The sequence below is a fragment of the Equus quagga genome, chromosome 11 (genome assembly GCF_021613505.1).
Source record: "Equus quagga isolate Etosha38 chromosome 11, UCLA_HA_Equagga_1.0, whole genome shotgun sequence".
In the NCBI taxonomy this organism is placed as follows: Eukaryota; Metazoa; Chordata; class Mammalia; order Perissodactyla; family Equidae; genus Equus; species Equus quagga.
The window spans coordinates 82,303,851-82,330,879 of record NC_060277.1 but is presented as its reverse complement, the minus strand read 5'-3'; the positions used below and the strand labels follow the sequence as shown (position 1 = coordinate 82,330,879).

Genomic DNA, 27,029 nt, shown 5'->3' with positions numbered 1-27,029 from the left:
GAGGTTTCAATTCTAGATAAGATGGAGTAAGCACACTCTATGCTGTCTTAAAAGCCTAGACAGAATGCACGGAGCAGCTCTGAAAAGTAGATAGTAGCAGGCAGATTGGAGAAGAAGGCCAGAATTCAAAATACCAATGAAGTGGTTGGGGTAACTATATTAATATCAGACAAAGTAGAATTCAGAGTAAAGAAAATTACTGGGGTATTGAAAATTACATAATGATAAAAGGGTCAATTTATCAAGAAGACATAGCAATCCTAGATGTGTATGCACCTAAAAAAAGTGCTTCAAAATACATGATGCAAAAACTGACAGATCTGAATAGAGAAATAGACAAATCCACAGTTATAGTTGGAGACTTTCAAAACTCCTCTCAGTAGTAGAAGTAGTAGACAGAAAATTACTAAATATATAGAAGACTTGAACAATGTTATTAACCAACTGGATTGAATTAACATTATAGAGCGCTTCACCCAACAAGGGCAGAATAAACATTCTTTTCAAGTGCACAAGGAACATTTACCAATATAGACTATATCCTGAGTGATAAGCTTAAAATATTTTTTAAAGAATTAAAATCATAGTAACTGTATTCTCTTACCATATGGAATTAAAATATTAAACTAGAAATCAATAACAAAAAAAATCTAAATGCTTGGAAACTAAGAACATAAATCCAAATAATCCATAGATAAAACAGGAAGTCTTAGGAAAATTAGAGAATATTTTGAACTAATCAGAAGTGAAAATCAACATATCAAAATTTGCAGGCAGCAGCTACAACAGTGTTCAGTGAGAAATTTGTGTCATTAAATGCTTATTTTCAAAAATACAAGTCTCAAATCAATAATTTACGCTTCTACTTTAAGCTAGAAAAAGAAGAGCAAAATAAATGTAAAGCAAACAGAAAAGCAAATAATAGAGATAAGAGTATAAATCAATGAAAGTTAAAACAAAAAACAATAAAGGAAATCAATGAAACTAAAAAATGAGTAAGATTTATTTTAAAAAGTTCAATTAGATCAACAAACCTCTAGGTAAATTGACAAAGAAAAAAAGAAGCCACAATTACCATTATCTGAAGTAAAAGAGGTGATATTACTACATATCCTGCAGACATTAACAGGATAATATGGGAAAAACTATACACATACATTCAACAACTTAGATGAAATGAATTAATTTCAGAAAACCTAAAAGTACCAAGCTCACTCAAGATGAAATAGATAACCTGAATAGTCCTCTATCTATGAAAGAAATTTAATTTGTATTTTAAAACCCTCTGAAAAAAATCTCTACCCAGATGGTTCACTGGCAAATAGCACCAAACATTTAAAGAAGAAATAGCATCAATTCTGTATGATATTTTCTAGAAAATAGATGATGCAATCCTTCCCAATTCATTTTGTGAGGCCCACACTATCCTTCTAACCAAACTAGATGAAGACAGTATGAAAAAAAGAAAGAAAACTACAGACCAATATCTGTCCTGAATATAGGTGAAAATATTCTTAACAAAATATTAACAAATTGTCTGAGATCCACAAAAATGATGGAGTAAAGACCTCTCAAAATCCTCTTCTCATCAAAGCAATGAGAAAATAGGCAAAACAGTTGAATCAACTTTTTCGAAACTCTGTAAATTAACCAGTTTACAGCATTCCAGAAAGCATTCATGAAAATGGCTTAATCTCGTTAAGAGCAGTAGCTTTGTGACATTTTAACTTGCTCAGTTCCCATTCCCCTTTCTCCAGGTTCACAGTAATCTTAAATAGTGGTGAAAGCCAACAACCTGCCAGCCATGGGAGGGACTGGATCTTATTCCTGGAGACTTGTCATTATGGAGTCTGTCCAGTGGTTCCTTGGAAGACCCCATTCACGTGGCTGTATTTGACCTTACTCAGAGTTCACCCAGGCAATTGTTTAACTTCACAGCTTCCTGAGAAAATGAATGAAAATCAGGGCAAATAGGCTAAGTAAAAAGCTTAAAGAGAAAAGCTGGGAAATGACATATCCATAGAAGGCCTTTAAAGTTCCAACATATTCCTAGGACTTTAGAGAGTATGTTTAATATGTAGGACTGTGCACATGACCAAGGATGTGCACATGCTCAGGGAAGGCTTGAAAAGGCCATAAGTTCTCACCTCTGGCTGACCTTGAGGCTTTGCTGAAGCAGGAAGTGAAGACTAAGGCTGAGTTGTTACCTGCCTAGCTGAGGGTCAAAAGCATATCCAAAAACATATGCAAAGCCTCTTAGCAAAGAATAGGAGACATATTGGTTCCAGATGTTTAAGGAAATCTCTGTCTAATCAGTAACTGACCACTAAGCTGACCTAGCACTGGTCACACATGACACAATACAGACTTGACAGAATTATTTCAGAAAAGGCACAAGAACAACAGCGACAAAAATCTTTGAGGAGGGGGAAGAATCTGATTTCTACAGTTGCCACATTATATTATTTAAGGTATACTGTTTTCAACAAAAATTATGACACATGCAAAGAAAGAAGAATGTATACCCCATACACAGGGGGAAAAGCAATCAATAGAAAGTGTCTCTAAGGAAGTCCAGACATTCTATTTAATATATAAAGCTACTTTAAATATGGCCAAATATCTAAGGAAATTATGTCTAAAGGACTATAAGAAACTATGAGAATGATATACCAGATAGAGAGTATGAATAATGAAATAGTATTTTTTAAAAAGAACCTAATTGGGGCTGGCCCCGTGGCCCAGTGGTTAAGTTTGCACACTCTGCTTTGGCAGCCAAGGGTTTTGATGGTTTGGATCCTGGGCACGGACAGGGCATCGCTCATCAGGCCACATTGAGGCAGCATCCCACATGCCACAACTAGAAGGACCCACAACTAAAATATACAACTATCTACTTGGGGGGTTGGGGAGAAAAATCGAAAAAAAAGAAGAAGATTGGCAACAGTTGTTAGCTCAGGTGCCAATCTTTAAAAAAAAAAAAAAAAAAAAAGAACCTAATGGAAATTCTGGCATTGAAAAGTACAATAACTGAAATGAAAAATTCATTATAGGGGCTCAACAGCAGTTTTGAGTAGGAGGAAGAAACAATCAGTTTACTTAAAGATAGGTTAATTGATATTATCCAGTCTGAGGAACAGAAAGAAAAAGAATGAAGAATAATGAACATAGCCTCAGGGACCTGTAGGATCCCATCAAGCATATGAGTATACACATACTGGGAGTCTTAGAAAGAAAGAAGAGAGAGATGGGAACAGAAAGATTATTTGAAGAAATAATGGCTGGAAACTTACCAAATCTGATGAAAAATATTAATCTACACATCTAAGAAAATCAGCAAACTCCAAGTAGTGTAAACTCAAAGAGATCCCTACATAAGTCATAAACTGTCAAAAGACAGAACCTAGAAAGCAGCAAGAGAAAAACAACTCATTACATAGAAGGCATTCTCAATAATCTTAGCAGATTTCTCATTGGAAACCATGGAGAGCAGAAGGCAGTGGATTGGCATATTCAAAGTGCTGAAAGGAAAAGACTGTTACCCAAGTCTATATCTAACAAAACTATCTTCAAAAATAAAGGAGAAAGTAAGACATCCCCAAATAAGCAAAAACTGAGAGAATTAATCTCTCAAAAACTTGTAAGAAATACTAAAGGGAGTCCTTCTCAGGCTGAAATGGAGGGACATTAGGCAGTAACTCATATCCATATGAAGAAATAAAGAGCATCTGTAAAGGTAATTTCATAGGTAAATATAACAAACAGTATAAATGTATTTTTATAGCTCTTTTTCTCCTATCTGATTTTTAAAAACAACTGCATAGAACAGTAATTTTAAATCCATGGTGGTAGGCATTGTCTTGGGGGTCTCCAAAGCCATTCTCAAGTTTAGTAATTTACTAGCACAGTGATAGACTCAGCATATGGTTATATGCACACCTAGGATTTTTTTCTTTTTTTCTTTTTTGGTGAGAAAGATTGGCCCTGAGCTAACATCTGTGGCAATTTTCCTCTATTTTGTATGTGGAATGCCTGCCACAGCATGGCTTGACAAACGATGCCTAAGTCTGCCCCTGGGATCTGAACCTGCGAATCCTGGGCTGCTGAAACGGAGCATGCAAACTTAACCACTACACCACTGGGCCAGCCCTAACACCTAGGATTTATTCAGTGGAAGTATACCAAACAAAATCAGCAAAGAGAATAGGCACATTGCAAAGTGAAGGGGAAACCAGGCACAAGCTTCCAAGGGTCCCCTCCTAGTGGTGTCACACAAGACACACTTAATTCTCCAGCAATGAGTTGTGGTAACACATGTGAAATATCGCCAATCAGAGGAGTTCATTAAAGACTCAGCAGCCAGTGTTTTTATTTGGGGCTGGTCACATAGGCAGCCTCTGTCTAACACTTCCCAAAAGTCCGGACTCTCAGAAGCAAAGCAGGTGTTCAGCATTAACTATATTGTTTGCACAAACATTTTAGACACAGTGAGCCTCTCTTATTAGTCAATGATCAGAACCCTCCTGAAATCTAAGTTTCTAAACACAAGCCAAGGGCTAGTTTGTAAGTAGACAAGAGCAAAGTTTTTGTATACTTTTGAAATTAAGGTAGTGTTAATCCAAACTAGATTGTTGTAAGTTAAGGTGTTTATTATAATCCTCAAAGCAACCACTAATAAAATAACTCAAAATAATGAGAAATTGCAAGTTAATTAACATAAAAAAATTTATTGCACACAGAAGAAGGCAGTAATGGAGAAACAGTGGGACAAAAAGAATAAGACAGAGAAAACAATAGTAAAGTGGGTATTTATGAAATAGCTAAGTAGTTCCTACCTTATCAGTAAGTACATTAAGTGTAAGTGGATTAAGAACTCCAATCAAAAGACAAAGATTGGCAAAATGAGTTAAAAAAAAAACATGATCCAACTATGTGCTCCCTGCAAGAGAAACACTTATTTTATAATGATTAAATTGTCACTCCATCAAGAATATGTAATATCTGTAAACATATATGCAACTAACAAAAGGATCCCAAATCACATGTAGCAAAAATAAACAATTCAGCAGTTACATTTAGAGACTTTAATATCCCACTTTGAATAACGGATAGACTAATTAAAAAGAAAATCTAAATCTTGAACACTATAAACCAACAATTACAAACCTCACAGATAATCTACCACACTCCACCCTTAACAACAGAATACACATTCTTCTCAAGTGCGCATGGCACATCCTTCAGGATAGACCATATGTTAGGCCACAAAATAAGTCTCAGTAAATTTTAAATGGTTAAAATCATAGAAAGTATCTTTTCTGATCACAGTGGAATAAAACTAGAAGTCAATAATAGAAAGAAAAATGGAAAACTCATAACTATGTGGAAATTAAACAGCACACCCTTGACCAGTGGATCAAAGAAGAAATCACAAGGGAAATTAGGAAATACCTTGTGATGAATGAAAACGAAACTTTTGTTTTTCAAAGGACATTATTAAGAAATGGAAAAGAGCTCACACATGGGAGAAAATATTTGCAAATCATGTGTCTGATAAGGGTCTAGTATCCAGGGTATATAAAGAACTCTTATTATTCAACAATAAAAAGACAAGTAATACAACTTAAAAGTCGACCAATAATTTGAATAGACATTTCTCTAAAAAAGATACACAAGTGGCCAGTATGCACATGAAAAGATGCTCAACATTATTAGTCATTAGGGAAATGCAAATCAAAACCACAGTGAAATACCACTTCACACCTCCTAGAGTAAATATAATGAAAATGATGGACAATAACAAATGTTGATGAGGATATGGAGAAATTGGAAATGTCATATCTAGCTGGTGGGAATGTAGAGTTGCGCAACTGCTTTGGAAAAAAATGTGACAGTTCCTCAAAAAGTTATAGAGTTATCATATAATCTAGCAATTCCAGTCTTAGATGTATACCCCAGAGAATAAAAAACATGTATTTCTACAAAAATTTGTACTCAAATGTTCATAGCAGGATTATTCATAATAGTCAAAAGTTGGAAATAACCCAAATGCCCATTAACTTATGAATGGATAAACAAGATGTGCCATATAGCCACACAGTGGAATATTATTCCACCATGAAAAGGAAGGAAGTACTGATACACAATACAAGTAACCTTGAAAACATCATGCTAAGTGAAAGAAGCAGACACAAAATGCCACATACTGTATGATTCCAGTTACATGAAATGTCCAAATAGGCAAATGTATGAAGACAGAAAGTAGATTAGTGGTTATCAGGGGTGAGGGGGAATAATTGGAGTAATTTGGAGTGATTAATGGGCACTGGGTTTCTTTTGGGCGAGATAAAAATGTTCAGTAATAGATAGTGGTATAGGTTGCACAACCTTGTAAATATAGTAAAAACCACTGAATTGTACCCAGTTTTTTAAAATAAGTTTTAACAAATCAAATCCAACAAACTATAAAAAGAATAGTACATCATGACCATGTGTGGTTAGCCTAGGAATAAAAAGCTGGCTCAGGGGCCGGCTTGGTGGCGCAGCGGTTAAGTGCACACATTCTGCTTCTGTGGCCTGGGGTTTGCTGATTCAGATCTCAGGTGCGGATATGGCATTGCTTGTCAAGCCATGCTGTGGCAGGCATCCCACATATAAAGTAGAGGAGGATGGGAATGGATGTCAGCTCAGGACCAGCCTTCCTCTGCAAAAAGAGGAGAATTGGCAGCAGATGTTAGCTCAGGGCTAATCTTCCTCAAAAAAAAAAAAAAAGCTGGCTCAATATTTGAAATTTTACCAGTGTAATGGACCATATTAACAGTCTGCAGAAGAAAAACTACATGATCATATCAATTAGTGCAAAAAAGTTTTTTTTTTACAAAATTAAGCATTCATTCATGATAAAAACTCATTAAACTAGAAGATCATCTATAGCAAATCTACAACCAGTGTAATACTTAAAAATAGTCTGTGTGTCTAAGGAAGGTTTTGGAAAATATTTTCTATCGTTTTCTTGACTTTCAAAGTAGAATACATGTAACATTTTTGGATATTAGTTATCAGTAGTTGGCAAAAGTAGAGGATTTTTTTTTATACAACTACTTTAGTACATTGTATTGAATAGTTTCTATAACCCTGCTCATATAAACGACTTTGATTAAAGGAATATATAACTGATGCATTGGTTTTTTCAGTCTTTTGTCTGTCCCACTAGAAATTTGGCTTATATTTTCAAAGCTATGTTTATTTGATTTTCTCCCTATTTTTTAGGTGTATTCGACACAAAAATGATTGGGGAGCTCTTATTCTAGTGGATGATCGCTTCAGGAGTAACCCAAATCGATATATATCTGGTAAGATTCTCAGCTGGGCTTACAGTAAGAATTAGTAGCAATGTTTGGTATTTTAAAGACGAAGAATTGGACAGAGAATTTGGATTACTAGATCAAACATGGAAAATTTCACATTGACTGGAAATCTAGCCTTTTAATGCTTATGCATTTAGAAAAAAATCTTTGTAGAGGAGAATCTGGTTAGTACCAACATAGTATTAATCAATTAGGGTCCTTCAATGTCATAGAATGTCAGATTTGATTCAATAACATAGTAATAATTTATTTACAATTGTCAGAGAAAAAGGTGTTCCACAGAAATGAATTTTCAAGAAATATTAAGTTTTTACATTTAAGCACACATGCACATCTCCTTTGGCTGCTTAAGATTCTTTATTATTTCATTCTGGGTTATGTTGAGGTTTGTTGTTGTGTGTGTTTGTTTTGAAATGCTTCAGTTGTTACAGAGTTTATGTTAGAGCTAGTATTTTCTAAAAGGAAAAACAAAGCACCGTTGTATGCTGCAAGATCAACTAGATGGTCATTTTTTCCTCACTCAAATGAACAAATATTGTGTGTATATAGTTTTTATCCAGCAGTAGCATGGTCCCTTTAAAGTCAATACCAGGAATCCAGGAATCCATCTGTTATTAAAGAACTGTTGAAAATACTTGCATTTTTTTATTATCTGTAATAAAGTTCTTAAGTTCTGTATTAAATTCTTTATCTTAATAAAGTATAAACTAAAAAATTCATGCCATACTATAAGGGGTAGATGCGAAATTTTATATTTGTTTCAGATTAGCTGTGTATGGGTATGGATTCTACTTTTTCCATTTCAGAGCCTAGTTACTATATTTGGTTTGATATTCAAACATGTCCATCTGGATTAAAGCACAAATGCTGTTTTATTAGTCTTTTCTTCTCTTTCCATGTAAAGCAAGCCATTGTGCTTAGATCAAGACATAAAGGAAAGCAAAATGTTAAGTGCTTATGTTTAGTCAGCAGGTGGAGCTCAGATTCTTTCAGGTTTTCAAAAAAGCAAACTGACATTTTACACTGAATAGGCCTTCTTTGATTACAAAAGTTCAAAATGAAAGAGGTAACTATAATACTAAAATTTTTCAATTTTGGAAAATTTCATATGTTTATTTCATGTAATTATTTTGCCCAAGCAAACAAAAATAAAGAACTTTAAAGAAAATGTGTATTTAAATTTTTGTCTTATTTTAAAATCTAGAACTTAAATTTTTATCTCATAGTTCAGATTTGTTGAGAGATTCTTTGAATTAAGTATTTTTCATTATTTCTGTATGGTTTTTATTTATTTTTTCTCAGACTCGTATGAAATGTTTAATTAAGCATTAATAGCACAACAACATACACGTTCTTTTTGATGACTAATTTTTGTTTAAATTCAATTTGCCTGAATATCGATTGATAGAAAAACTCCATTTAAAAAAACTAACTAAAACAATGTATTTGAAATGAAAGTATAGTAGTTCAAGTTGCTTGAAGCCTCCCTGCCTTATCTTTCTGTGAACTTAAAATATTATAGTGACTTTTTTAACTACTCCAGAAGATGATCATAGTTTTAGTAGCATCAGTAGAGAATAGTTATATTCTAAAAATCCAAATATCTGATTTTGAATTTTATTCTGAAGTGAGTCATACTACAAAACACCTTATATTCTTAAATGGTTCATTTTTATGCAGCTTTAGCATGTCACAGGTCAAATCTTTTCCCTTACAACCTAGTTGTATATTAAAAAATAATTATATAATAAATATTCAAAAAGGACATGATTTGCCCATAAAACAGTGTTATTCCTTTCAAACCTCGCCCCCAGAATATTTTAAGATCTATTTGGAATTGGGGGAGTAGGGGAACAAAGAAACCTATGAGACTGGAATCTTGAATTTATTTTTACAAAAGGAGTCAAATTTTAAAAGTTAGAGTGGAAGATTATATTGCTTACAACTCCTAGTTTCCCTACAATTAAAAGGTAGGCAACTTTTGTGGGCAATCATGATGAGATTAAATTGGTCTTATTCCCCAATCATGCTGAACTGGCAAATAATACATTTCCCCTCCCCCACTATACTCCCACTGTCTCCTTCTTCCCTCCAGTTGACAATCGCTTCATATAAAGGGAAATGTTACAGATACAATGAGCATATTTACATATGAAGGTAAAAAGACAGGAAGCATATTGAGAACCATTCTGTATACAGGCATACCTCATTTTGTTGTGCTTTACTTTATTGCACTTCACAGATACTGCATTTTTTCGGATTGAAGGTTTGTGGCAATCCTGCATCGAACAAGTCTGTTGGCACCAGTTTTCTGATAGTATTTGCTCAGTTTGTATCTCTGTGTCACGTTTTGGTAATTCTCGCAATATTTCAAACTTTTTCGTTATTATTATATTTGTTATGGTGATCTGTGATCAGTGATCTTTGATGTTATTTTAATTGTTTTGGGGTGCTGAGAACCACACCCATATAAGACAGTGAACTTAATTGATAAATGTTGTGTGTTCTGACTGCTCCACTGACCAGCCGTTCCTTCATCTCTCCGTCTTCTTGGGCTTCCCTATTCCCTGAGACACAACAATATTGAAACAATAGGATGACTAATAACCCTACAATGGCTCTAAGTGTTTAAGTGAAAGGAAGAGTTACATGTCTCTCACTCTAAATCAAAAGCTAGAAATGATTAAGCTTAGTGAGGAAAGCATGTCGAAAGCCGAGATATGCCAAAAGCTAGGCCTCTTGTACCAGTCAGCCAAGTTGTGAATACAAAGGAAGAGTTCTTGAGAGAAATTAAAAGTGCTACTCCAGCGAACACATCAATGATAAGAAAGTGAAACAACCTTATTGCTGATATATGTAGAAACTTTTAGCGTTCTGGATAGAAGATCAAACCAGCCACAATGTTCCCTTAAGCCAAAACCTAATCCACAGCACAGCCCTAATGCTCTTCGATTCTGTGAAGGCTGAGAGAGGTGAGGAAGCTGCAGAAGAAAAGTTTGAAGTGAGTAGAGGTTGGTTCATGAGGCTTCAAGAAAGAAGCCATCTCCATAACATGAAAGTGCAAGGTAAAGCAGCAAGTGCTGATATAGAAGCTGCAGCAAGTTATCCAGGTGTTCCAGCCAGGATGATTAATGAAAGTGGCTACACTAAACAACAGATTTTCAATGCAGACAAAACATCCTTGTATTGGAAGAAAATGCCATCTAGGACCTTCAGAGCTAGAGAGAAGAAGTCAATGCCTGGCCTCAAAGCTTCAAATGATAGGCTGACTGTCTTGTTAGGGACTCATGCAGCTAGTGACTTTAAGTTGAAGCCAATGCTTGTTTACCATTCCAGAAATCCTACAGTCCTTACGAACTATGCTGAATCTACTCTGCCTGTATTCTGTAAATGGAATAACAAAGCCTGAATGACGGCGCATATGTTTACAACAGGGTTTACTGAATATTTTAGGCCCATTGTTGAGACATACTGCTCAGAAAAAAAGATTCCTTTCAAAATATTACTGCCCATTTACAATGCACCTGGTTACTCAAGAGTTCTGATAGAGATAACGAGATTAATGTTGTTTTCATGCCTGGTAACACAACATCCATTCTGTATTCCATGGATCAATGAGTAATTTCGACTTTCACATCTTGTTATTTAAGAAATACATTTTGTAAGGCAAAGCTGCCATAGATAGTGATTCCTCTGATAGATCTGCGCAAAGGAAATTGAAAACCTTTTGGAAAGGAGTCACCATTCTAGATGACATTAAGAACATTCGTGATTCATGGGAAGAGGTCAAAGTATCAACATTAGTGGGAGTTTGGAAGAAGTTGATTCCAACTCTCATGGATGACTTTGCAGGGTTCAAGACTTCAGTGGAGGAAGTAACTGGAGATGTGGTGGAAGTAGAAAGAAAACTAAAATCAGAAGTGGAGCCTGATGATTTGACTGAATGGCTGCAATCTCATGATAAAACTTTGACAGATAAAGAGTTGCTTCTTATGGATGAGCAAAGGAAGTGATTTCTTGAGATGGAATCTACTCCTAGTAAAGATGCTGTGAAGATTGTTGAAATGACAACAAAGGCTTTAGAGTATTATGTAAACTAGGTTGATAAAGTAGCACCAGAATTTGAGAGGATTGACTCCAATTTTGAAAGAAGTTCTACTGTGTGTAAATGCTATCAAACAGCATCGCATGCTACAGAGAAATCATTTGTGAAAGGAAGAGTCAATCAATGCGGCAAACTTCATTGTTGTCTTCTTTTAAGAAATGGCCACAGCTATCCCAACTTTCAGCAACTCCCACCCTGATCAGTCAGCAGCCATCAATATCGAGGCAAGATCTTCTACAGCAAAAAGATTACAATTCACTGAAGGCTCAGATGATGGTTAGCATTTTTTAGCAAGAAAGTATTTTTTAACTAAGGTATATACATTATTTTTTCAGACATAATGCTATTGCACACTTAAGAGACTACAGTATAACGTAAGCATAACTTTTTTTAAGATTTTATTTTTTTCCTTTTTCTCCCCAAAGCCCCCAGGTACATAGTTGTATATTCTTAGTTGTGGGTCCTTCTAGTTGTGGCATGTGGGATGCCACCTCAGCATGGCTTGATCAGCAGTACCATGTCTGCACCCAGGATTCAAATCGACAAAACACTGGGCCATTGCAGTGGAGCGCACAAACTTAACCATTTGGCCACGGGGCCGGCCCCATGTAAACATAACTTTTATATGCACTAGAAAACCAAAAAATTTGTGTGACTTGCTTTATTGCAATATTTGCTTTATTACCATGATCTGGAACCAAACACACATAATCTCTGAAGTATGCCTATATTCTAAATTCAAAGTAGATTACTTGATTAGAAAAAATATCTGTTTTTTTTAATACATAATATCTTAATAACTAAATAACCGAAGTTTCTTCTCTGGGTTTACTTTTTTCCTTAGGACTTTCTAAATGGGTACGGCAGCAGATTCAGCACCATTCTACCTTTGAAAGTGCACTGGAGTCCTTGGCTGAATTTTCCAAAAAGCACCAAAAGGTCGTTGCTGTATCCAAAGAGGACAGAAAGTCTATACAGGACAGTGGGTCTACGTTTGAAGTGGCCTGTTTGAAGGACAATACCTCAACTTATTTATTGGAAGCAGCAAGCCATCTATCACCAGAAAGTCCTAGGGAAGATGAAGCAAAAATGTGTGTGCAAGAACTACAGTGTCCTAAAATGATAACTGAAAGTCCATCGCTACCAGGCAGCGTTATCTCCAGAAATGAGAAAAGTATGAAAAATTCTGCCCATTTATGTTTGGTAGAGAAGTCTTTCATTTTTATTTAGTGAAATGATATTTATTATACTATAGATTAATTTCCTTAAATATGTTGGTTTGTAATAGAAGGTGTTATCATAAAATAATGAAATAGTATGGTGTATTGGAATGGGAACAAACTTGTGAGGCGATCTGAGCATATTTTCTGGCTTTCCATTAACAAGCTTTGCCACTAACTAGCTTTGTGACCATGGGTAAGTCCCTTAACTTTTTTGAGTCTTAATAGAAAAAGGAATATTTGCTTACCTATCCCTCCAGGGTGGGTTGTAAATATGTAATAAGATGATAAATAGAGTCTATTCAAATGGCAGATGTTTTTCAAGGCTATATTAAAGATTGATCTAATTTATAGACAACTTCTCTCACATGAATTTCTTAGTTTGAGGAAGTGAGAGTCATTTCTTCTAAATGGTAAAAAATGATATTTTAGCATATGGTGGTCTATATCAGGGATTGGCAAACTATTATGTCTGGACCAAATTCTGCCTGCTCTCTGTTTTTGTAAATAAAGTTTACTGCAACAGAGTCATGCCCATTCATTTACATATTGTACACAGTAGCAGAGTTGAGTAAGTTGTATGTATTGCACTAGAACAGCATAATTGAGTAGTTGGAGGAGACACAATATGACTTTTAGAGCCTTAAAATGTTTACTGTCTGGCCTGTTATAGAAAAAGTTTGACACACTCTGGTGTATATCATTAGATATCATTTTAATTAATATATGATAGTAGTTTAACATATTAGTTTTTAAATATTTACTTTGTAGTATATGCTTCTATCCTAGTGAATTGAAGGCCATTCTACTGGTAATAAGGGAATCTAGGTTCTAGTTCGGGTCTGATTTCTAACCTGTTTGTAACTTTAAGGAAATATCTTAGTCTTTATGGTTGTAAGGTTCCTTAAGGGAATTAGTCTAGGTCAGTTTTTCTCAGTCACTGGTTAGTAGATTTTAAAGCAAATTTTTATAGCCTGTTCCCTCTTTACTCAGCTGTCTTCCTCTTTACCCTTCCTTTTCTCTTTCATTCCTGAGGTCCCTGGTATGAAGTTTGATAGTTTAGCAGACAGCATTATGACTTGGGCTAGAAATCACTGGAAACCTAAGATTCCTTTCAGAGTTAACATTTTGTGCTTTACATTCTAAGATGAAAGTCCTGCTACTACTGGTTGTGGGCTCTAAATTAAGTATCCTATACAATTATTTCAGTATTTCCAATGAAAATCATTTTAATATAACAGTTATGTTAGTTAGAAACAGAAAGTTAATACTCTTAAATTTTTGTATTCATAGATGACTCAGTGTTATTGGAAGAGTCTGCCCAGACAGTGAAAGCAGAAAAAATCGTGATTTCCAGATCCACAAGCCCAACCTTCAACAAACAGACAAAGAGTGTTAGCTGGTCTAGCTTTAATTCTTTGGGACAATATCTTACTGGTAAAATTCTGACTGTAACACCTGAGTTCAGGTCATCAGAGGCTTGTGCTTCTAATTCTACTTTCAAAACAGAAAAGGAATATAAAACTGTTTTGCCACTCACTGATAAGTGTGAGCCCTCATCTCTGACAGTAAACACATCATTTGGACCATGCTCTCAGTCAGAAACCACTCTTCCATCAACAAAGACTGATGCTACTCTTCTTAAAAATAATCATTCCAAACAGCTGCTCTGCTCTGAAGACGCTCCGGATCCAGACATTGAATTGTCTTTAGTAAGTGAAGAAGCTAAGCTTTCCACTTCAAATACAGCATTTGAAACAGAAACAGAAGATGAATCTATCTATTTTACACCTGAACTTTATGATTCTGTAGATACAAATAAAGAAAAAAATTAATTAGTTGGAACTGATAGAGAAAGTATATTGGTTGATAATTCAAATTACATTTTAGCTGAAGATCTCTGAAATTAGAACTATGACAGGAGTGGATTCAGTCAGAGAAATGAAAGCTGAGGATTGTACAGGCACTAAGTTGAGTAGACTCATGCACATTAAAGAAAGTAAAATTGATGACGTTGGTAGTAACATAAAAACAACTCATATAAATGAATTGGAGCTGGGAAAAACTCATGAAACAGATATAAAGAACTTTAAACAATCTCCTTCCAAAAGTAAAGATGTGTTCCCTGATGTTAGGTAATACTTAACTGTAGCTATAAAAATATGCCATCATGCTTCTATTAAACTCTATTGTAAATGATAATTTATACATTGGATAAGTGGCATAGTTATTTTTTTAATTTGAGATATATTTTCACTTTAATTCATTATCATTAGAGTTCTTTAAAAGTCTATTTTATGTTCAGAAATATGTTTTACTATTCTCAAGTTTTGATTCATACAAAATATTTTCCTTCAATGTCTTCCTTAGCTAAACGCAATTTAAAATTAATCAATCTGAAAGATATGTAGTTTCCTAGGGCACTTTAAATTTCACATAAATATTTGTATTTTGTAGTCCTCTTCACCCAATTGTTTTCATACTGATACATAAATATTAACAGCACTCTAATCTAGTCACACCTCAGTCATATTTCACTATACATATTGCCTCAAATCGGTAGGAGTTTCTTTTTAGAAATCAAAGTTTTCTTGAAAAATGTATTCCTGTATTAAATTGCCTACTTGTGAGTAATTAAGAATTAAGGAAGAAAACTGCATACATTTTTCATTGAAATTGTTTGCCATTTTTGTTTTATAAACCAAATCAAGCATGTTTTAAGTGAATTTATGTAAAGTTATAAAAAGTGAAGGACTCCAAATTTTCAATTCTAATTATTTAGCTTCGTAATCACTGTGGAAAAAAGTGACATATTGTAGCATAAAAGCTTTAATTATGCAACCATTAAGATAGAAAACTTCATATATAAATTTGATAAATAAACCCAAACATGTAATTGTAGCTGAAAAATGTTCCCTTAGAGTTCAGTAAACTTTTCTGTAAATTTTGACTCTGTTTATGTTTTTGTGAATGAAACTGTAGTTCTGATCAAAAATGGTTATAAAATATTCTCTTCTCTGACATTTCAAAAATACATTCACTGATCTTTTTCTAAGAAACATCTGTTATTCAATGGATGTTTAGTCTTCTTTTGAGTGATTTAAATTGAAATTTTATGAGCTGTTCAAGTTGTGGATGTGGTTTATTATTTTCAAAGTCAAAATTCCCAGCAATCAAGTATCTTTTATATTCATTTTGATAAATGAATTATTGTATATGCATATGTTTACTTTTATTTTGATAGCATTTAGATTGATTACAGCTGGTTTCGATAGCATTGGATGTTACAACTCTAAGCATAGTTCAAAAAAATTTAAATTGATAATTTACCAGTTAAAGAATTCATTTATAGATTGAGATATATTAGATCTCACCTAATATTATATATTTTTCTTAGTTGATCAGTGAGTAATAAGTTACAAACACTAGGTTAGAAGATAATTTCTAAATTGTTTTGAAAGAGTGAAACCATTTCTCCTCTCTGGTATAGTTTTTAATCCACAGATAAGGGTAATGGGATATAGAAAGAATACCAGGTGGAAGACCAGAGACTTGGGTTTGATTCCTGGCTTTGCCTCTAATTTGCTAAGTCATGTTTGGCAGTCATCATGCCTTTTGGAGAATTAGTTTCATCTGTGAAATGCAGAATTTAATACTGTAAAATCATGCAAATCCCTTTTGGCATTAAAAATCTGTAATTTAAACGAATATATGTTGATATTTTACTCTGAATCAATTTTTATTTGCTTTTGTTCCAAATGCTTAAAATAAAGCAAACCATTTTGTAGAAAAGGTGAAATGATACTCATCAACCTTTAGAGAATAATTGTATGAATGCGTGCATAGTAACTTGGGAAGCAAGATATTTATTTTAACAGTGCTGCAATCAAAACATTTTTGGACCCTTAAAATTGCCTTTAGAAGAATTGGTAAACTACATGAGAAAAGTCAAGCACAATACTTTTTAATCATACCTTAGTGTTATTATCCAAACTTGATCTCAAATACCATCTCCTTTCCCTGGGTTTGATTTATTCTTTCCAAAATCTAATTCTCCCCAAGGCTAAAAATTTCCATTACTAAGAATATATGTAGAGATGTGCCACAAGCTTTTAGTAATTCTAAGAGGTATTCCAAAGATCTTGTACATGATATCACTGTTGAAACAGGTATATAGTCCCCTCAGATCATAACTTTGACCAGGATAATATTACTCTTTATAATAGAGGAGGAGGTGGAACATTTTCATTAGTGCTAACATGCTTTTTAAAGAGATGTTTTAGAGAGTTAAATAAGTTAAAACATGTAAAAAGCAGTTGAGAGTATCCGGCACACGGTAAGTCCTCAATTAATAGTTGTTAAGTCAATCATATGTCTGGAGTACACCCTTGCTTTATATGAACCATTCCTCAATAATGATAGATAGATAGATAGATAAATAAACCAACAATAAAAAAACTTTATACAGTAGGAAGGAAGAGCTATTTGGCTACCTTATTTTTTTAAGGCTTTTGAGATCTATAAATAAGATAGAAATTGTTTATCAGCTAATTTACATTACCCCTTCAATGCATATGAAGTAATTATGTAATACTGAATTTACTTAAGGGCCGAAAGTATATAAAGCACACAGGCCACAAACTAGGAAAACTACCAGTTGGAGAAAGGGCTTTACTCGTAGAAGAAAGGTACAGTGTAAAGAGCAGATGTTTCACAACTTGACGTTTGCAATTTAGATGAATCATTTAAAACTTTTTATAATTATTTTGCAAATTCATGACAACTCTTACCATGCTTCTACTATTCATTTAGTTATTACATGGTTTTTAATTGGTATTGTTTCTAAGTTCACAAGGCTTTGTTTTTATTCTTATGATCTTTCTATTCAAGACATTAATTCTTTAAAAAGTCTTTCCCAGGGGCTGGACCAGTGGCCGAGAAGTTAAGTTCGCGCGCTCCGCTTCAGTGGCCCTGGGGTTTCGCCGGTTCAGATGCCAGGCACGGACATGGCACCGCTCGTCAGGCTATGTTGAGGTGGCGTCCCACATAGCATAAGCAGAAGTGCTCACAACCAGAATATACAACTATGTACTGGGGAGCTTTGAGGAGAAGAAAAAGAAAAAAAAGATTGGCAACAGTCGTTAGCTCAGGTGCCATTCTTTGAAAAGTTTCCCATATCTTTCTGCAATATGACTGTCACATTATTCTCCCATAGTAAAGCATGTTCAAAATATTTAATTCTTTAGCATTCTTTATAAAACTTTATGAAATCAAAGTGCCTAGTTGTCAAATCACTTGAAAGACTGGTTATTGTAGTCATTTAATCTCTAAGTGATAGCATTTTTTTGATATTTGATTACCACACAATTATTGTTGCTCCTGCTCTTTTTTACCTCAGATTTTACTTTAAACTTAATGAATTCTTAGTAGTTTCTTGTCTGTTTCCATAGACAAATGCAGTCAGTCTTTTGTAAATAGAAAGGCAGTATTAGTACTGACCTTTTTCATAATAAAAAATAAGTTTAAGACCACATCAGACAATGAATGTCTATGGAAGTAAAACCACAACATAAAGTATCTGTGCAGCTATTAAACATATCATAAAGAACGTCACTTCAGGAAATGGAAATTTAGACAGATGACCTAGGCTTATGATTTTCTAGCCTTAAACGATTTTCATGTCCACTGGAAAAAAAAAGAATTTTGTTTCTTAAGGTTTCATTTGATAGAACCATTAGCTGCCCAGCTTCCTGTACTTTACAATGGAGCCTTGTTATAATATCCATGGGATCTAAGCCAGTAGATCACCTTATTGGTGAAACCACCTTATAATGAAGTGCTTTGAGTAACTAAACTCTTGGATAAGGTCCAAAACAACCCATCTTATACCAAATTCCACTCTGTAATAAACAAGCTTCAATATATTGGAAAGAAAACAAAAGCTATATGAAACTTACTATTCCCAGAAATTAACCTTTGAAAATCTAATGTTAAATACTGACTAAAAGGAATATTTGTTAACAAGGCATAATCAAGTAGGTATTTTTAGTACTCTTCTAATACTTCATATTTTTTATCTTGATCTTCCTTTTTTAAGCAGTCTATATGATTTTGATTTTCGTATGCTTTTCCAAAAAGTTTCATCACTTCACATGAAATTAGTTTACATCAAAATTTACAAAACTCAATATTAAAATGTCTCATTTGGCTCCGTGCTATTATAAAATACTAAGTTGTACAAGTGGCATATCATTTATGTAAACTAAGTTAGGTGTCTATCTTTTTTATATGAGTCATACATAGTTGAAAAGATTTAAAGATATTAAATACTGATTGTTATTATTTTGGATCCAGTATCATCTTGGTATATTTTCCCCTTTTTTCAAACTAGTGTTATGGTATTCATATTTAAATATTAACCATCTTTTCAAACATTGATCTTTTTATCTTGTAAAAGGACCCAAGTAATCTGCCTTGCCAGTCAGGGCTTTATTGTATTGCTTGTGGAGCTAAATTATTACCTAAAGCAGAAGGAGGTAGGAAATATAAAAAATTACTTTGTGCCATCCGTAGTATAGGCTAATCTAAGTTAAAATAAAGTAGATTGATGTATTGATATTTCCATATTTCAGTCTTTAAAGCTGATTGGCAGCATACGTGAACTTCATTACCTTAGACTTGGAAGCATGTTCCAGATCCACCTACTGACTTACTTTGAGGTAATTATTTCCCTGAACTTCTGTTTTTTCATCTTAAAATGGAGATAAATAATAATTTCTTAAGAAATAGATCAAACGTTATGAGTATCAAATGCAGTAGAGTGCATAAAAGCTTTTTTTTACATCAGGCAGGGAGAAAGATAGAATTTTGGGTCAAAGGAATGAGTTTTGGCCCTGCTTCTTACTGAGTGGTCTTGGTCATATAATTTTACCTCCTTGGACCTCAGCTTTGTTTTCTGGGGGGAAAAAGTGAGCAATATCTACCCAAGAAAATTATTTTGAGGATTAAATGAGATGATATGCAATATGTGAAAGTGCTTTATAAATTCTGAAGCACTGTCCAAGTATTAGTTCTTAGGAAACTGAAACAATAATCTAGTAAAATTATCTCAGTATCCTGAAATTGTACCTTCAAAAGGACAAATACACCTATTAGAATTTGGTTCATGTGCTGAAAAGCACTCTGAGCTTCTTTTTTTTTTTTTTTTAGCTTCTTTTAAAAACAATTATATGTAGTTATTCTTTTACTAGCGGAACTTAAATATTGTGAAAATTTATTTTCCATTTTTTCCATTTTATTTTTATATCTTAAAATGTGTGCACATTGCAAACAACAAAAAAAGTTTTATCAAAGAAACACTGAAATCCCTAAATTTTATTGAGAACATTCTATGTAAGATCCATAGAGCTGGGAATTTTTTTTGGGGGGGGGGGTCTGTGTTATTTCTGTATTCCCAACATTATATTTACCGACTAAGTGAATTGAATGGAGCATTCTATTCATAACGTATTTATTCTATCAGGACTTTATCATATACTTGGTTCTCATATATGCCTATTTCATTTGACCAATTTCTAGACTCTAGTGACCTTTCTATTTTCTAAATTTTCATTCTTATTGCCCTAACAGCATTAAATACTTCACACTTTCTGTTACTTCAGTTGTGGACCAGAGATTGTCTTTTCTCTTTTCTTTTAAATGGTGTACTTTTACCAACTGTACCTATAAAGAATGTTGGACTTTTTGCACATTCTTTTGAGATGTCTGTAGACAGTATTATTCTGACACAATTGGATTCTAAAATATGAATTGAGTTTCATATTAACTAATTGGTTAGCCAAAATGTCAGCAAGTTTGTAAGACTTTCAAGCCCGTTACCACCCTGGGACAAAATTTTTCCTGCCTGTGCCCCAGTGTAATATTTATTGTATGATATTGCAATTAATTGTGTAGAAGTCTGTCTCCCTGGGACACTGTGACCCCCTGGGAATAAGGACAGCTTCCCATATTATCTAGCATTTATTCATCCATCCACTCATTCATCTGACATATTTTGAGAGCCTGCTTTGCATTAAGAACTGTGCCATGCTCTAGGGATACCAAAGATGAGTAAGAGAAGGATCATATCCATCAGGAACTTATAGCCTAATTCACATAAAAGTAAATACTTGTGGAGCAGTGTGATAAGAGTTGTAATAGAGGCGAAGCACACAGCAGTGTTTGTTGAGTATATGCATAGTGGTATGCACAATTATGATTCTGGTTAGAAGATCTGTAAGCAGAATTGTTTAGCACAGGAAGCATCTTAACAGATTTTCTTTTTTTTTTTTTTTTAAAGATTGACACCTGAGCTAACAACTGTTGCCAGTCTTTTTTTTTAATTGCTTTTTCTCCCCAAATCCCCCCAGTACATAGTTGTATATTTTAGTTGTGGGTCCTTCTAGTTGTCGCATGTGGGATGCCACCTCAGCATGGCCTGATGAGCAGTACCATGTCTGTGCCCAGGATCCAAACCGGCAAAACCCTGGGCCGCTGAAGCACAGCACGCAAACTTAACCACTCCACCACAGGGCCGGCCCCCTTAACAGATTTTCTTTAATTTCTTTTTTTTTTTTTTTTTTTTTGGTAAGGAAGGTTGGCCCTGAGCTAACATCTGTTGCCAATCTTCCTCTTTTTGCTTGAGGAAGATTGTCGCTGAGCTAAGATCTGTGCCAGTCTTCCTCTGTTTTGTACATGGAATGCCACCACAGCATTGCTTGATGAGCGGTATGTAGGTTCACACCCGGGATCCGAACCTGTGAACCCTGGGCCACCAAAGCGGAACGTGCAAACTTAAGCACTACACCACCAGCCCAGCCCCTCTTTAATTTTTTAGTGATAAAATGCTTATAATTTTGAAATATGTTCTTGAAGAAATTTAAGATATGCGATTTTTCTTCATGTTTCCATCTTCAGATCCTTTAGCCTCTCTACTCTGGATTATTGAGCGTTAACCTATCTAAAGGGAACAAAACAAGAACATAGCAAGTACTTCTGTTATACTTTAATGTATAACATGTAGTGTATCATAGAGCTTTCATAACCATTAGCTCATTTCGTTCTCAAAATAGCCTGCCAAAGTTAGCAACACAGGTAGTATTATCCTCATTTTATAAATGAAAAAATGGAATGTAATGAGACCACAATCAAGGTCACAGTGCTCTACTGTTTTGTTTTTGTTTTTGTTTTTTTGAGGAAGATTAGCCCTGAGCTAACATCTGCTGCCAATCCACCTCTTTTTGCTGAGGAAGACTGGCCCTGAGCTAACATCCATGCCCATCTTCCTCTACTTTATATGTGGGACGCCTACCACAGCATGGTGTGCCAAGCGGTGCCATGTCCACACCCAGCATCCGAACCAGCAAACCCTGGGCCACTGAAGCAGAACGTGTGCACTTAAGTGCTGTGCCACTGGGCCGGCCCCATCTTTCCACTGTTGTGATGTATTTTGTACTTTCATATTGATTTTAATCCACCTTTGTTTCCTAAAATCTCTTTGGGAAAGATCTAGTCTTGGAATTCTGAAAGCAAGGCTCATTATCTTATTTTTTTCCAGAGGCGTACTTTCCAGAATCATCTAGCAATATTTTAATAATATAAACAAAGATATATTCACATCCATTAAGGAGTATAAGCTCTTTGAGGGCAGAAATAGTCCTAGAGCATTGAATACTGCTTGACACATAATAGGTGCTTAGTAAATATTTTTCGATGAGTAAAAGGAATCTTCTCAAAACAACCCAAAAAATTTAACATTGCCTTAGGTAGCATAGCTAACTAGTGAATTAGAGTCAGAACTAGTATCCAGGTGTCATAACTTCAAATTCCGGATTCTTAACACCTTACCAACTTAGCTACTACCAAAGCATCAGTTTCTTGACTTCAGCTCTCATGATTTCACCTCCATTTCATCCACCCACTTCCATTGACTATACCCTAAAACTTCCTCACTCATACAACTTTGAACACTAATATCCCTCTCTCTGATCACCTTTCTGATCTTCTGTCCTTCCAGCTTTTACTCCATTCCTCCTTCTATACCTACTCCCTCAGTTTTCTGCCAGTTTATTAGCCTTCTTCAATCTTCACTTCCTTCCTTGCAAGTTTGGACTTCATAGTCAGTCACTGGGAATATTCTCTTGCTGATGTCCCAAACTCCTATCCACCTTTGTCATTCTACTGTCCCAGTCCTGAAAAATCCCCAAACTTAGTTTAATGCAGTCTGCCTTTGCTGTTACTATATCTAGAAAGTTGAACACTACTGAAGAAGGTTGTATAATAGTGTGGATTGGTGCCCATACAGTGTTATGGCTTCTAGTCTTAACTTGATTCTCAACATGCTTTTCAGCTCATGTATTTTTCCTAACTAGTTCCCTCTGTCTCCCCTCACCCAGCAGTAACTGGACTAAACTTCCATGTCACTTCTTTTCTCAGCCCAGTTTCCTTCCCAGTTGATATGCTTCCTCCAGATAATCTTATCCTCTCTTGAACTATATGCTGATGCTTCCTGACCCATCATCCAACTGTCTGCTCAACATCTTGGATGCCCCATAGCACTCAAACTCAATTTATAAAAACAATTCTTTCTTGAAACCTGTTTTTCCTGTTTTAGCTGGTAGCACCATCATTCATGTAGTTCTCCAAATCTTAAACTAGCAAGTCATACAAGTTTTTGAGTTGAGCTATATTGCTCAACTCTCCCCTACTTTCCATCTTCACTGTGATTACGTTAATTCAGATCCTCATAATCTGTATTCTAGACTGGTGTAATAGTTCTTAACTAGTCACTTTGCCACCAATATTACCTCTAAAGTCCACCTTCCACTTTGTTGCTAGTTAGCCAATCTAAAATGCAAATCCGACCATTTTACTCACCTGTTTAAAACCTTTTGGGCCAGGCCTGGTGGTCTAGTGGTTAGGTTTGGTGCTCTCTGCTTTGGCAGCCCAGGTTCAGTTTCTGGGTGTGGACCTACACCACTTTTCTGTCAGTGGCCATGCTGTGGCAGTGGCTCGCATAAAAAAAGAGGAAGATTGGGCTGGCCCCGTGGCCGAGTGGTTAAGTTCACGCGCTCCGCTGCAGGCGGCCCAGTGTTTCGTCGGTTCGAATCCTGGGCGCGGACATGGCACTGCTCGTCAGACCACGCTGAGGCAGCATCCCACATGCCACAACTAGAGGAACCCACAACGAAGAATACACAACTATGTACCGGGGGGCTTTGGGGAGAAAAAGGAAAAAATAAAATCTTTAAAAAAAAAAAGAGGAAGATTGGCAGCAGATGTTAGCTCAGGGCAAATCTTCCTCAGCAAAAACAAAAACAAAATAAAATCTTTCTATATACAAAGTCAAGTCAAAACTCCACATGAAGACATGCTTTTTGTGCATGACCTGGCTTTTTGTGATCTGGTCTTTGTCAACATCTCCAAACTCATTCCTGCCACCTTTTGCTAACTTTATACTTAAGAATAGTTTTAAAAACAGACCGTGCTGTTTCAGATCCATTGCCTTTGCTAATGATCTTCCACCCATGCTTAGTTCCCTTCCTCTCCTTTACCTGGCAAATTCCTGCTCATCCTGAGAAATTCAGCTAAGGCATTATTATTCTTCTGAAAACTTACCATGTCCTCCCAACTCATTAAGTGTATTTCATCTAACTTTCTTGGCCCCCTAGTACATAACTTCAACATAGTATTTTCAACACTATGTTGTTACTTATTTTGCTTCTGTCTTCTGTACCAGATTTATACGTTTTTACAAAATAAGATCTTGGTTGTCTTTGTCACTCTTGCATGTGATACATGGTTTAAAATGGTAAGCACCCAATTTATGGCACTGTTCAGTTCCACAAACTGAACTGAATCACGCTATCTTGAGATTGTTACTGCACCAGATTTGTTTTTGCCCACGGCCCAGAAAGCCGAACACCAAGACAAGAAGATTGGGCAGAGAGTTTAATCACAAGGCAGCCGTGTGAGATAGCGAGAGCATAAGTCTCAAATCCACTTCCCAGAAAATAGGGACTCGGGTATTTATGGGAGAGGGGGGACAAGGTGGTCTGAAATGTGGAGGTAGGTGATTGGAGGTGGGGAGAGGTAGGTAATTGATGATGTGCGCAAGCGTAGTGAGACTCCATGCCTCTTTATAGGATGCGTGCTCACAAAATGGTGGTGTGAGCATGATCCAAGGGTGGAGTTTTTAGCCTCTTGACATCAAAAGGTCACCTATTGGACATCTGCATGGGCCCAGTTGATGAGTTGGTGGTCTCAACCAGCCCTCAAGGGGTTCTAATTCCTGAAAAACAGCTCAAATACCCGTTACCATGGTGAGTTAGGCTCCGGGGAAATGTTATCTGTAGGAACCTAGTGGGAGTCAGATAGCATATTGCCTAAACAGCACAGTTAACAATGTGTGGGTTAAACAGCTAAAAGCTATAATCAGTAATTGCAGAAAGGAAAAACCCCTTCCTAGCTATTTAATCATCAATGGCTAACTCTTTGCCGGTTTCAATCTCTCCTATTCTTTGATATTCCTCATTCTTGGATTTCAGGCGACGACCCATCTAGCTACTTCCTGCTGAAGTGGGGCATAGATCTGGGTTAGAGGAATGAAACTGTTTAGCACTCATCTGCAAATATTCTCTTGTTCCCGGCTTCATGTTGACGTTTCTGTATTATTAGAATTTTGTATCTTACTCAACAGTTTTGGAACATCTAAAAGCACAATTTATAATCGTGTCCAACCAGAAGGATAAGAAGTATACACAACCCAAATTTTTAACAGTCCCTGAAAAATAGACCTAATCTCAGTGGGACCTCCATCTGATCTCCAGGTGGGGCAGACATCTTGTCTCAGTTCCTGATAGTCGTTTGTTTTACTGGATATGCAGAGACGCCCTATACCCCTATACCCTGATCCTCCAATTGTCATTGATGATGGCAATCAGCACAGACTCTCTGCCTGGTGGTCATTACATTCCCAAAGAACTTAGAAGAATAAAGTTATCAATTTATAGCAGCTGGGAGGGTCCATAAAATCTACAGAGCTTGTGTGGGTTAGTTAATCAGAAGTCATTCAAAGTTACAATATGGTTTCTTTGCTACAATATGGTTTCCCTTATGTCAACCTTGTGTTGAGCTAGTATCAAGACTAACTACTTCTATTTAGGTACTGCTTTGATTTGTTTGTTGTATTGTTTATTACTGTTTTAGTATTTTCGAGTAAGCCAGAACTTTACAAATCATCTACTTCCCTTATATTAAACATGAGGTAACTGAGGCCCAGAGAGATTTAGTACCTAGACCAAGGTCATTGATAGCAACACACCACACTGTTTTTAATGTGGTTTATTTTATATTAACTTGACCTAGCCTCTTTCTCAAGGCATTCTTAGAGAAAGGTACAATTTTCAATAACCGAGAAGTTAACAAATTAAGATACTAATTAAAAAGCCACTCAGTCGCATTCTTTATGACTGCATCTAACTATAGAGTTTATTATGAGAAGCAGTACTGAAGATAATAGATTTTAATGATAGTATACTTGTTTTATTGTTACCATTATGTGCAATAATTCTCCGTTGAGTTGCTTTCTGGTAGACTAACATACATATACAAATATGTATATTAATAAGTAGTGATAAATTAATAAACCTTAATAAATTACTACAACCAGCAGTATTTTTTTAGGAAATTAATATAATTGTTAGTGATATGCTTTTCCTAAATCTTTCTCACCTTTTTTTATTCTTAGGAATTTTCAAACAACCTTTTTCTAAGAATACTGTGCTGATAAAAATCCAAAGAATCTTCCTCAGTGTTAAATTATATTGCACAAAATCCCTTTGCCATTGCTCAAGTGAGACTACACATCAGAAGAAGAAAATTTATTTTATGTTACCAATGACAGTGCTGACTGCCCTTAACCATTTAAAAACCATGGTAATGGTTTATCACACTTCAGTGAAGAATGAATGTAAACTTACTTAATGACTGTCCTGCTTCCTTGTCACTTTCTAAAGGCTTCAATTGTAAATAAGGTACTTTTTTCATTTTTATGTGAATTCTAAAATGAAAAGCAATTTTAAAAATGCTTTTTAAAAATGTCCCACTGTCTTAAAAATTGCAAAGGAAGAAAAAGTAAAATCTCAAACTCAGTTCAAAACTAAGAAGTGTGTAAGTAAGAAATGTCACATTGGGACAGATGTGGCATCTGTGTCTGGTAATGAATCCAAAAAAACATTCCCAAGGCCCACATAATCCAGCTCTCATGCTTTGACAGGCTTGACCTAGGTAAAGGATGGG

The 27,029-nt window shown here is 35.2% G+C and overlaps 1 protein-coding gene across 2 annotated transcripts in view; it reads left to right on the top strand.

Moving 5' to 3' along the window:
• BRIP1 (BRCA1 interacting helicase 1) overlaps nucleotides 1–26,540 on the top strand; it is a 197,122-nt gene extending 170,582 nt beyond the window's left edge. The window contains exons 18-22 of one of the 2 annotated variants that reach the window (XM_046674510.1): nucleotides 7,270–7,352; nucleotides 12,317–12,646; nucleotides 13,986–14,404; nucleotides 19,325–19,411; nucleotides 26,479–26,540. In XM_046674510.1, coding sequence (XP_046530466.1) covers nucleotides 7,270–7,352; nucleotides 12,317–12,646; nucleotides 13,986–14,404; nucleotides 19,325–19,411; nucleotides 26,479–26,517 — 958 coding nt within the window. In that variant the 3' untranslated portion in view covers nucleotides 26,518–26,540. Of the gene's footprint in view, nucleotides 1–7,269; nucleotides 7,353–12,316; nucleotides 12,647–13,985; nucleotides 14,405–19,324; nucleotides 19,412–26,478 lie in introns of those variants that run through there. The other variant, XM_046674511.1, reaches the window with a different exon arrangement.
• Nucleotides 26,541–27,029: the final 489 nt, after the last annotated feature.